We start from the raw sequence: 11256 nt of genomic DNA on the forward strand, positions 1-11256 counted from the left end.
TCGTCCCAATGTCGAAAGTATTGTCAATGAGCTGTCAAAGGCGGCAAGAGAAAGTAACAGAGGATTCTTCGTTGAACTACCTATGCAGGCTTGTTTCGTTTTCGGTCATAAGAGAAATGTTCATTCGCGGGGTCTGTACAGCTGAATGGAGAGACATCTTCAGCTCCTGCAGGGTGAGCGGCCGATGGCCCCCCCTTAAGGAAATTATTATAGGGCATCCTGGGGGCGGCGCGTGCCAGGCAAGGTCAGTGGCGTTTTTCCTTTTTTTGGTCGCCTCTACTGACGCTAGCGAATGGACGGGACAACATCACGATTACAATTGTGCACATCACAGTTGACGGGTTTGTTTTGCAAACTGCACAAGCCAGATGTGTATTGGCTCTCATCTACAGTACAGTACAATACAGTATTCCTTTCCTTTCTTTTCATTATATTCGATCCGCGTCCTTTTGCTTCCATCTTCATCTACTTCTGCTTCCCCCCTTCCCCTCTCTGCACGCACTCCAAGTTGAGATTGACCCTCTCGTTAGCGCACGGGCCACCCCATACTTTTCTCTCTGTAACTAAAACGGGCCGCGCCTTTTTCAACCTACCTACCCGCCTGTCGCATCACTGCCACCACCACCACCACCAACCACCACTTTTGCGCGGTTCGACGACGACGTGGTACTATCAGTACAATCAGGGTTTTTTTTTTTTTTTTTTCTCCTTTTGCTCTTTCTTCTCCTTTTCAGAAGCAGGCAGAAACAAATACACGAAGCAAATAAACTAGTCCTGCTTAACCCTATCGCCATTTTGCCACACCCCCCCAGCCCCCCCCCCCCCTCCCCAGTTGCCTATTTCTGTATGCATCAATCATGTCAACAGCCACATACAACTTTGACAAGAGCTGTGCTGCTGCACCAGGTAATTATTGCAACAATGAAGACGCAACATTTAAGCCCAAATCTGCATTTACTTTTGTTATTTTCTGACACACGCCCACGAAGAAAGGCAGAGAGAGACAGAGAGCAGTCGCATACCCAGTAACCGATTGTTAAATCATGATTAAAAAGCTCAATTAATTAAAAGAATCCAAAGAATCAAAAGAGAACGGCGCAAACGTGGAGATGCCACTTTACACACACACACACACACACGTGTCACATATCCAGGTATCACCCACAAGATGAGGAGGAAAAAGCCAATGTATTAAAAGAATCTAAAGAGAGAGATGAATAAAAAAAAAACGCCCACCGTGGAGGAAAAACCAAGGCCGCTGGCACAAATGCGTTCCAGCATCCAAATACAACAAAACGTCCACTATGAAAAACGAGAGTGTGTGTCTGGTATACCAAAATTCGCCCGACCAATCCTTACAGACTTCCGACTTGCGTCCCGCTCCTCCTGGTTAGATAGATACCTGAAGAAGCAGACAAAGTCCAAGTTGTAGAGAATGGACCAAAAAAATCAAACCCAAATCCGTATGCAAAGAAAATGCTCCTACCCAATAAGTGGAAAACCAGATCCTAGAAACAATATATCAACTCCGTCCCAAATGCTCACAGGCATAGATTCCACGAGTATATCCCCATGCCCGAATAAAGTCCAAAGATGTGTGTGTCATATGATTGTGTGTGTTTGTGTGCAAAAAGGATCATCAAGACATGTCTCGTTTCAACAGAGCGAGAAAAGAAAAAGAAATTCAAAAAGAGGCAAAACAAGACAGCAAGCAGATGAGGGATAAATTGCAGAGGGGAAGACTCTTCCAGCAAGTACCCGCATAAAACTTCACACCCGCACGGGGTTGCCATACGGAGGATAATCGCTATAGCGAACTTCCCCGTACTTGGTTGTCGTGACGTTTGGGTAGCGACCATTGGACGGCGGGGCATGGTTGCTCTCGCGGTAATTTGCCGGCATGCGCGATTCCGAGACGCGTACGGGCTGCGCATACATGTAGTGGCCGTGCCCAGAGTCGACTTCGACCGGAGGCTGCGGCATGCGGCGGGTGCGGCGCGAGGTGCCGTCCACTTCGTAGCGAAAGACGGAGGGCATAGGCTCAGGTGACGCCGTCCTGCGGCTGCGGTACCTGCTACGCTCCGCGCGGTCGCGCTCGTAGTCCTCGTCCGACTCGGACAGCTCAATATGCGCCTGCGGCTGATGACGGGATCGTTCACGGCCGTGGGGCATATCAGGAGCGGCAAACGTGTGCGCGCGCGAGATGCCGGGGCTGGGCCGCGCAAAGTTGGGTTGCGGCATCGAGTTGGTGCGAGGAAGCTGCATGTCATGCCGCGGTGGCGAGCTGGCCATGGGCATTGACCGGCTGAACGACGACGTCTGTCGGGCAGCGGGCGAGGTGCCAACGTGAATCGTGTCCTCGAGGACCTCGTGGGACGGTTGACGGTAGGCAGCGCGCTCGCGCGAGGCTCGCGGACCATCACCGGAGCCGCGGCGCGAGGGGGCCGCGGAACGACGGATGTATTCTTCCGAGTCCGACTCTTCCGTCACGTAAGTCGTCTTCTTACCGCTGGTGGGCGGTGGCGAGGGTGCAGCCGGCGGATAGGGAGAACGAGTGCTGTACGAATAGGAACGCGTCAGGCCGGGGGCGCCGCGAGACGCCTGAACGTAAGAGGAGGCGGCCTCGTAGGCGGTGCGGTCGTTGGGGGAATAGAAGTTGCTGCTGACGGGCGGGCGGGACGAGGACACGGGCTTCTCTTCGCGAGGCGAGGAGCGGCCTGCCTTTTCGTCGTGCTTCTTGCTCGATCGCTTTCGCTCCGACTTGGGCACCTCGTCCTCAAAAACCTCAATCGAGGGCTTGGCGTTGCGTGAACGATACTTTTCCTCGGCGTCACGCTTGATTTGCTTGTCCAGGCGCTTCTTCTCTTCCTTGCGGCGACGATCCTTGTCCTTTTCACGCTCCTTTTCACGCTCCTTTTCAGTGTCCCGCTTAGAGTGTCGTTCTGCAACGCTGGGTTCGCGCTTGGCAGAGCGGTTGCTCTTCTCGTAGCTGCGGGTCCCGCGGCCTGCGTATTCGTCATCGTAGCGGCTACTAAACATGTATACCTTGGTAGCCGAGGGGGAAGATTTGAAGGCTGAACGCGTTTCGGTGGTGCGAATCTCGAACTCGCCGGAAAACTTGGCCGAGGGCTTGGGCGAGGAGATGTTTGCCTTTTCCTTCATCTGGCGGCGGAGATCCTCGAGCTTGACCTTGTCGTCGTACTTTTGGCGGTCGGCCTCGTTGGTAAGAAGCTCGTAGGCCTGCTGGACGCGCTGAAACTCATTCTGCTTCTCTTCCTTGAGCTGGGGATCTTGGACCTTGTCCGGGTGGCACTTGAGGACGAGCTTTCGGTACGAAGAGCGAATTTCGGGAATCTGGGCATCCTTGGAGACACCGAGGATCTTGTATGGGTCGGGTGGGAGAGGAGCCATGACTGCGGACTGTGAGAATGTAGGATGCCAGAACGCGGGTTGGGATCGAAAACGAGAGAAGCCTGATGTATTGGTGAGTGGCGAATATAAAAGGCTGGGAGCATCGAGTAGCCAATGACTAAATCGGACGGCAGTCTTGGAGTAACGCAAGTTGAGTTTGCCCGGTGTAGGTTGTGCTTGTGCGTGGCAACGTGCGTATGCGTGGTCGTGTCGTAATAGTGAAACAGAGACGAAGGAGGCGCGGGCGTCGTTGAAGCGTTGAGTGACGACGGTCACGGGGAGGATTGGGTTGGTGAAATTGAAGATTCGATTTGAGCTGGCGATATGGACATGAAATGGCCAAGGCGGTAGAGTAGGGAAAAGGATGGATGACTTGGTAGTACAGAGGGCAAAAAGGCGGGATCAACAGAGAGGCATATAAAGCGGGCAGTAATACAAGGCGGATCGAAAGTGGTAAAACAACGAGAAAAGATGCGACCGAATGAAGAATATAAAAAAGAGAAGGAATAAAAAAACGAAGCCAGTGGCGAATTCGGAGAACAGTCAAGTCCCCGGCGGCTCTCTGGCTTCGATGTTGGTGAATGTTGGAATTGAGGAAGGGCTGGTAGATGAAGAGGAGAGGATGATGCTCAAGCGAGGTGCCGAGCAAGCGGTGGTGGGCAGAGGAGGAGGAGGCGGGTGGTGCGGTGAAGATGTAGTCTTTTTTTGGGCTGGAGCGAGAGTGGCGTTACTTGGGAGGGAGGAGAGGAGGGGAGAGAGGGGGGGGGGGGGGGGGGGGGGGGTTTTTGGTGTGGTAGCGGGTTTACGGGGTTGTACGGGCGCTGTTGTTCTGTATATGTCCATCTGCGTCTCTCAGTGTCTGTCATCAGTGTCTGTACTTACTTAATGGTCTGCAGGTATCCGTTGTGCAAGTACGTACCTGCCTTGGCTTGGCAGTTGGCAGTAAGTTCCTGGTAGTTATGGAGTCGATTGGTACAGTCACGGCAGGCGGCTTGATGATCAAGCAAGCAAGGACAGGAGAGGCAGGCAGGACAGGCCCAAGTAGGACAAGGCCAGACAGGGCCAACAAGGCCGGAGCGGGCGACCAGAGGCAAGTACTTGCAGGTACCTACGTAGGTACCCAGCACCCAGCTAGGTAGGCCGGAGGTTACTTGCTTAGCAGGGAGCCAGACCTACTTACCTACTCAGCAGGCCCCCCGGGCCACGGGAATCTCGCGCTTTTACTGATACTGCAGTCTTCCCAGGTAGGCATAGCGGTATGGGGTGTCTTTTTTTTGCGTTGGTAGCGTGGCTGCGTAGGATGGTGGATGTCACGGGCGGGCTTTCAAGCGGGTTTTGCGGGCTGTAGATTGATTGGCCAGAGCGGGGGAGCAAGAGGAGAGGAGAGGGAGGGGGTGAGGTATAACAGGAATCCTTGTTGCGTCGTAGGCCTCTTTTGATTTGGCAACTTTGAGCTGTGCACCCAAGTATGGCTGTCTACTATCAGTAATACTGTTACCTATATTCTGTAAAGGCTGCAAGTAACAGCAGAAAGAGGGAGCGGGGAGGAGAGGGAGGCAAAGGGGGTGTGCTAGTATTCTTTTTTTTTCTGGGTGTGTCTGGTGGTGTCGAGCAGTCTCCAGCAGTCTCCAGCAGTCTCCAGCGAATGATTACAAGGTGCTCCCAACGAGGGAGGGAGGCCTGACTTTTCTGGCAACCCGTACCTGGGCAAAAGCGACCTAGTCTAGGTCCGTAGTAGCGCAGTCCCTGGCAGAGCGAATGGTCACTGGTAGTTTGGTTGGTTACCGAACAGAAAAAAAAAGGTGTGGTACCGAAGTAGCTAAGTAGTGTGGCGGGCGGGTGCTGGTGCCTCTGGTTGGTGTGTGTCGCTGCGCACGCTGTAGTCACTGCACGGTGGCATCTCTCACGGTGCAGCCCACTGTACGCATACAGTGTCCCACTGACCGCGCGGCGATGGGCAACAACTCGTGCTTTTATTAGCGCAGGCAGAGGAGAAGAGGTTCCGTTGTGACCGCCGGACCGGTCAGGTCAGGCCAGGCCAGGGACAAGAACAGGCCTTGCCCCAGAAAAAAAGCCTCTCAGGTGACGTGAAAGAGGCCGAGATGGAAGCACCAGCAGCAACAGCAACAGCACCAGCACTGGCCGAAAAATACTCATCCAGGCAGAGACACAGTATCTCGTCAGTACTTGCGTTGCACGCCCATTCCCGAAGCTTCTTGGCCCTCCCTCCCTCTTGAAGCAGAGCAAAAAAAGGGCAAAAGTATATTTGTCACCTTGTCCCCTTTCGTGAACCTGCCCGTTTGGCTGCTGCCTCGTCAGTAAGTAAGTACCTCCATAACTAATAAGGGTAAGTACTTCGCAGAGCGTTGCAGAATGATGAATGTGGGGCTTCCTCGCCTCCACGAGGCCAGCCACACGACGGTACGGCTCGTGGGCTGCTGCAAGGTTATTAGTTTTGTAGGTATCCGTACTAGAGTAATAAATACTTACTTACCTACCTACTCATAACTTGCCTAGGTACCTTGCCGCTTGCCTGTGCCTACCAAGTTACCTAAGTAAGTACTTGCCTAGATGGTCAATAAGTAAGTAAGTAGTGCAAGCGTCGCTACGTTCCAGGGCATCAGGGGCAGGGAGGCGAAAGAGGCAGCCAGGTACCAGGCAACGGACGGAGATACTTGGAGCACGCACTCGAAACAAATTTCACGACGTGGAAAAACGTTGCTGATCCCTTGACTAATAAATCGATATCCAGTCCTGTTCAGTAATGCTGCTCATGTTCCAGCAACCTTGTACTCACCGGTACTCGCTCCATCTCCGCACGATGCCGAAACCCAAGCATTACTCAACTACGTTTAGCCTCGTCCAAGCGACATGTCAGCCAGGTGCGCGGCCTGGCCTGCTCTGGTCTGCCATGGCTTGCCCTGGCCTTGATGATGCAATATGTGTGCCATTTGTTTCTAGAAAGGCGAAAGGGTCCCTCCCATCCGCCCGACAAGGTACGGAACAGATGAGCAGTCCGTCCGTAGATGACGGGGAGGGCGAGACGTGCACTAATACACATTTCGGTCAAATCTCATTTTAATCCTGATCCTTTCCTGCTTTTCTTTTCGTCATTTGCCCTGCCTCACTGGCTCGCCCTCCCGTCACAGTGGTGTGGCTGACCTGACTAATACGCTGAGTATCGGGAAGAGTTCCGCCAGCTGTGCGACTTCCCGTTTGTCCCCCTCTCTATTTCAGCGTTGGAAGCTGATGGAAACCAAAGAAATCCAACCGAAAGAAAAAAAGACGCAGAATAAAAATCTCCATTTGTTAGCGTCCGATGTCAACAGTAGTCATGTCCCTCAAAAAATTGGTCGGTCAAGCAACGCCCTCGCGGAACCACCCGTACAGACACCACCCACTAAGTTAAGTACTTGCTTATTGGTAGGTACCTCCACCAAGGCTTTTTCAGGCTCTGTAATCCGTAAGTACTTGCTTACTTACTTACTTCCCTAAGTAAGTATGAACAGATTAACTTACTTTGAGTAAGTATTTAAGTACTTAAGTACATTGCAAGCTTGGTGTCAAACTACTTAGGTGAAACAAAGAATACTCAAGAAGCTGTAGGATGTACCCGCATAAGAGCGGTGGATAAGCGTACAGCAAAGCACGCCGTCAAGTACCTTTTTTTTTTTTTAGCATACTGGCCCCTTGTCCATGTACTTACTTAGTACTCCTCCCTACCAGTACTTAGCCACTCAGCTTGTCTCGGCGACGGCGATTTCCCCCGGACTTTGGGAAAATAATCAAGATGCACGGATCTGTGTGATTTTCTAATCCGATTGTTTATTTCTCCAGCACGGTTCAAATCATGATGAGTAATTTTGCTAATTTTTCTTCTTCTTTCCAAATCAATCATCCTACTACTGTGAGGGAAAAAATCTCATATTAGCAACTGACAGCCCGTGGCCGTCCGCCAAGACGGTTTTGACTCGCTGCCAAGTCTCCGCTCCCCCCTCTTGGGCGTAATCCACTGAGAGTATGCAACAGCAGCAAAAAATCGTTACAAATGCGCCATGCGACGATTCCTGATGATGCAGTTTCCCATTTTAACCAGAAAGAGGGGCGGCATCCAGCTGAGGGTGGAGGGATGTGTGGGCAACAGCACCAGTGACCACTTAATAACCATCCGCTGCCACTTGTACTATTACCTTGTGAACCATTCAGCGCTTGGCCGTGTCCGCGTGAATGCTGCGTGTCTGGGTTGCGCAAGTATCCGTAATTCTATCCTATAATAATGCGCCCGCGCCAGGTATGTGCCACACGGTGGCTTGCTCTGGTAGGTAGCGATCGGTGATTCTATGCACCTGTCACGCGTTGCAGTTGACATTTCGTGGTGGGTGAGTGGATGGGTGGTGGTGTGTTGTAGACTTGTAGTCATGTCGCAGCCCAACATCTACATAAAAAAACTCCAACTTCTGATGGACTAGTTTACCCTTCATACATGTGCTCCTAAAAAAAGAAAAGAAGGAGAAAGAATACTCTCGAGGAGAGCCTTATCCCGACTCCATCGATTTGGTTTTGTTTACATTGGACTCGACCGCCTCCTCATCCCCTCGTCGTCTCCCCGACGACCATCTTCTTTGGCCGCCCTCATCGAACATCCCATCCATCCGCCTGCATACGCACCACAAAACCACCCCGGCAGTACCAAGCGGGGAAGGGTGGGAGAACAAAAAGAAAGAAAAAGGTGTGCCGCTTTTGAGACGAGACAAGAGACAAGCGGTGAAGCTGCGGCGACCCTTTGTGTGGTGTGTCCTTTTTTTTTTTGGAGACGTCGCGAGGGTATTTCTCTTCTTCTACTTACTTCGTCTTCTTCCCTTTGGTTAGACAAAAATTCAATGCTATTCGAAATAACCCGCTATATTTCTCCTTGTTATTAATGCCATGTCGCAGAGAATATGAGTTACGGATACATAAAGGGCAGGGCGGTGCTCCTTGGCTGGCGCAGCAGCTGACGACGAAACTGGCCGGAATCCCGGGGGTTTGCCTCTAGAGAGAGAGAGAGTGTTTCTGGTCAACGGCCTCCAATGCAAATGTAGCAGGCCCATTGTTCGATTTCCGGGAGAAATTTCCTCTGCCTATGAGCCTACCTACCTACTTACAATGGGTTGCGAATCAAATGCGAAACCCGACGAGACGACTTGAACGCAAGCCCTTCTGGTTTGGGTTCACGACAACCATCAAGCTGCGCCTCCGCCAATTCCAGCTCGGCCCTTCCCCCCTCCCCAGAAGCTAAAAAGAGATCCCCCGAGAAAAGTACTCCCCGCCCCCCTGTAGAGCTGTGTTGTTGTCGTTGTCGAAGCTTTCTTTGTGCCGACACCGCTATATCTGAGCCCCTTCTAGTGGCTGTTGGCGATTCTTGATGTGGCAAAAGGGCAAGGCGGCAAACAAACAACCAGAAAAAAAAAAAAAAAAAAAAGCGGCCAGGCTTAGCGGCTCTTGGTGGCTTGTCCATCCGCTAACAACCACCTATCGATCTGCCTGCCAACCGTGCTAAAGCTAACGACAAACCCAGTCTGCCAGTTTGCCAGCCACCACCAAACCAGCCCCTCGCCGGCCGCCAGCCGTACTCAATAAACCGCCGGCCCAAAAACCCCTTCCAAATCGTCCACTCATCTTGCTGCTACTCGACACTCCCTCCCCCCCCAACAAACACTGAACATGCCCGGCCTGACTTGCTGACTTGGAGACTTGGCTGAACGTGCTCCGAAGCTTCTAGCCAAAACAGTCCTCATCTCGTCTCTCCCCCTCTCCTCCTCTCCCCTCCTCTCTGGTCGTTCTCGTCCATGCCATCCATACCTTGGTCCGCCACCAGCCCTGTCCCGCATCTTCGCTTCCATTACCCATCTCCATTGGGTCTCGGCTATCCTGTCATTTATTATGAATCGATTTTGGGTCTAGCTTCCTTTTCTCCTCCTCGCCCACGGCTATTCTCAGACAAGACAGCTCCAGACCCTTGCGTTGCCTATCCGCCCCCTCCCCGCAGAGTTGCACGACAACGAGTGGACAAAGAAACATGGCCTGTTGGCATGGCAAAAAAGTCAATTAACAGCACTCTTGATCATCAGTTTCCCCATGTGGTCTGCCTTGGTCAGGCCAAGCCGCCTTTGCATGTATTCGTCCTCATTGGGTAACTAGCTCTCTCACCATATCTACACCGGCTCGCAGCAAACACGGCCCGCGGGACATTCACAATACCGATAAAGAAAAAGAAGAAGAAGCGTTCCACCATCCTACCATAGCAACGACCTACATAGCCCAGGTCATGCCCGTCGGCAGTCATCTCTTCTTTCTATCAAGAGCTCACTTCACTCCTCACACGCGCGCACCTCATCTGCCATGACCATATCGCCGTGTTGGGCCACTGGTGCGAGCCTAGAAAGACAAACACACACACATGCTCACTCGCTCAGACGCAGGTGACAGCAAAAAGGGAGCCCACGTTGCGGCCGCTCCCGTCACATCATGCCCCGCCTCTCTTAACTCTTAACCATCCATACATACGAATCAATAATCCCTACTGCAGCTACTGCAGCCGGCCCTAGCATCGGCCCGTCGTACCGTTACGACCTCTGTTACCAATCGCATCGTTTGAATCTGACTTTTGGGTCGCCTGCCGCCCAATTCCTCCCCCCCCTCACTCGAGGGCTGCATTCGCTGTGGGGAGCCCCGTCTCTATCTCTGGTCAATATTGTGCCAGCATGACGAGCCCAGCCCGTCAAGCCAGCTAAGTAATAAGTAGGAAGCCCGGTCGGTACGCTACCCAGTTTATTGTTGCTGCAACCCGTAGTACCCGTATCACCTCGCATTGCGCGCTCGCACACGGGTGCCTTGACCACTGAGCACCTTGTACCGCGTTCCCAAGGTGGTGTGGAGGCGCGCCCTCAACGTCAGCCCCCCCTCCTCCGGAACAATTGATAGCACCATCCTTGGGACCAGCCAGAGGCCATGCACCGTTCCTGACAGAGTGGTATCGAACGCCTCCAACACAAGCCCCGACCTCCAACTGAGTACGAGTGCCATGCGCCGGTGATGTGATGGGAGGTGGTTGGGCATCTCCAGCCCGTGGGTGGACAGGCGATGCACCCCGTGCCCTCTGTCGTTATGTCTCTTTGGGCTTCTTCGTCGCCGCGGCATGTCACGACCAAATACTTTTAAACACACATGGTTGGCCGCACAGGGTTGGGGTTCTCGGCCCTTGCTTGTCCTTGACCCCGTCATCCCGTGCAGATGCGTTCGTAACTAACGCAGCTGTGGGACTACTTGGGTAGTTACCTCCGCCAGAACTGTACCAGGACCTACCTACACTTTACTACGCAGCCCTCAGTCTCGTTAGCAAACGTGCACAGCAGCCCCGAATTGCCCAACTTTGTACGCCTACGTAAGTATAGCTCCCAGATTGGACCTGAGTGCCTGGCACCAACGAACAAGGCGCATATACCCCGTATGCGTGAGAGCCTCAGGGTGCCAGCATGCCCATTCCCCACGATGGCATTATGCACCACTAAGCGCCAGACCCAAGCCACCCACACAGGGACCTCAGACTAGCACTTTTACTGGCTGGCGGCCCAGCCGACTTGTCCACACAAGGGCTCCCAAGGCACATTGAGAGCGCATCGCCGTTTCTTTGGTGCCTTTCTAAGTATTTGTCTCGGTGCTGTCCTGTGGTCGATCTTCAGCTGCAAGTGCCGATGCGCGGGATGACACGTTGAGGGCACGTTTTCGGTAGCCTACTGGTTCTCAGTAGTACAACGCACTCACACCACCGCGCACACCTTGCCCATCCGCAGATCAAGGTTACCA

General features: G+C 52.9%; 1 protein-coding gene across 1 annotated transcript; it reads right to left on the reverse strand.

The window, feature by feature from the left end:
* Positions 1–1770: 1770 nt before the first annotated feature.
* Positions 1771–3411, reverse strand: V2A60_008210 (J domain-containing protein; the record flags this gene model as incomplete). Its single annotated transcript, XM_083259483.1, has 1 exon — positions 1771–3411. One exon carries the CDS (start codon positions 3409–3411, stop codon positions 1771–1773), a length of 1641 nt encoding a protein of 546 aa, XP_083115609.1.
* Positions 3412–11256: the final 7845 nt, after the last annotated feature.

Source organism: Cordyceps javanica, chromosome 5 (assembly GCF_051103115.1).
Source record: "Cordyceps javanica chromosome 5, complete sequence".
In the NCBI taxonomy this organism is placed as follows: Eukaryota; Fungi; Ascomycota; class Sordariomycetes; order Hypocreales; family Cordycipitaceae; genus Cordyceps; species Cordyceps javanica.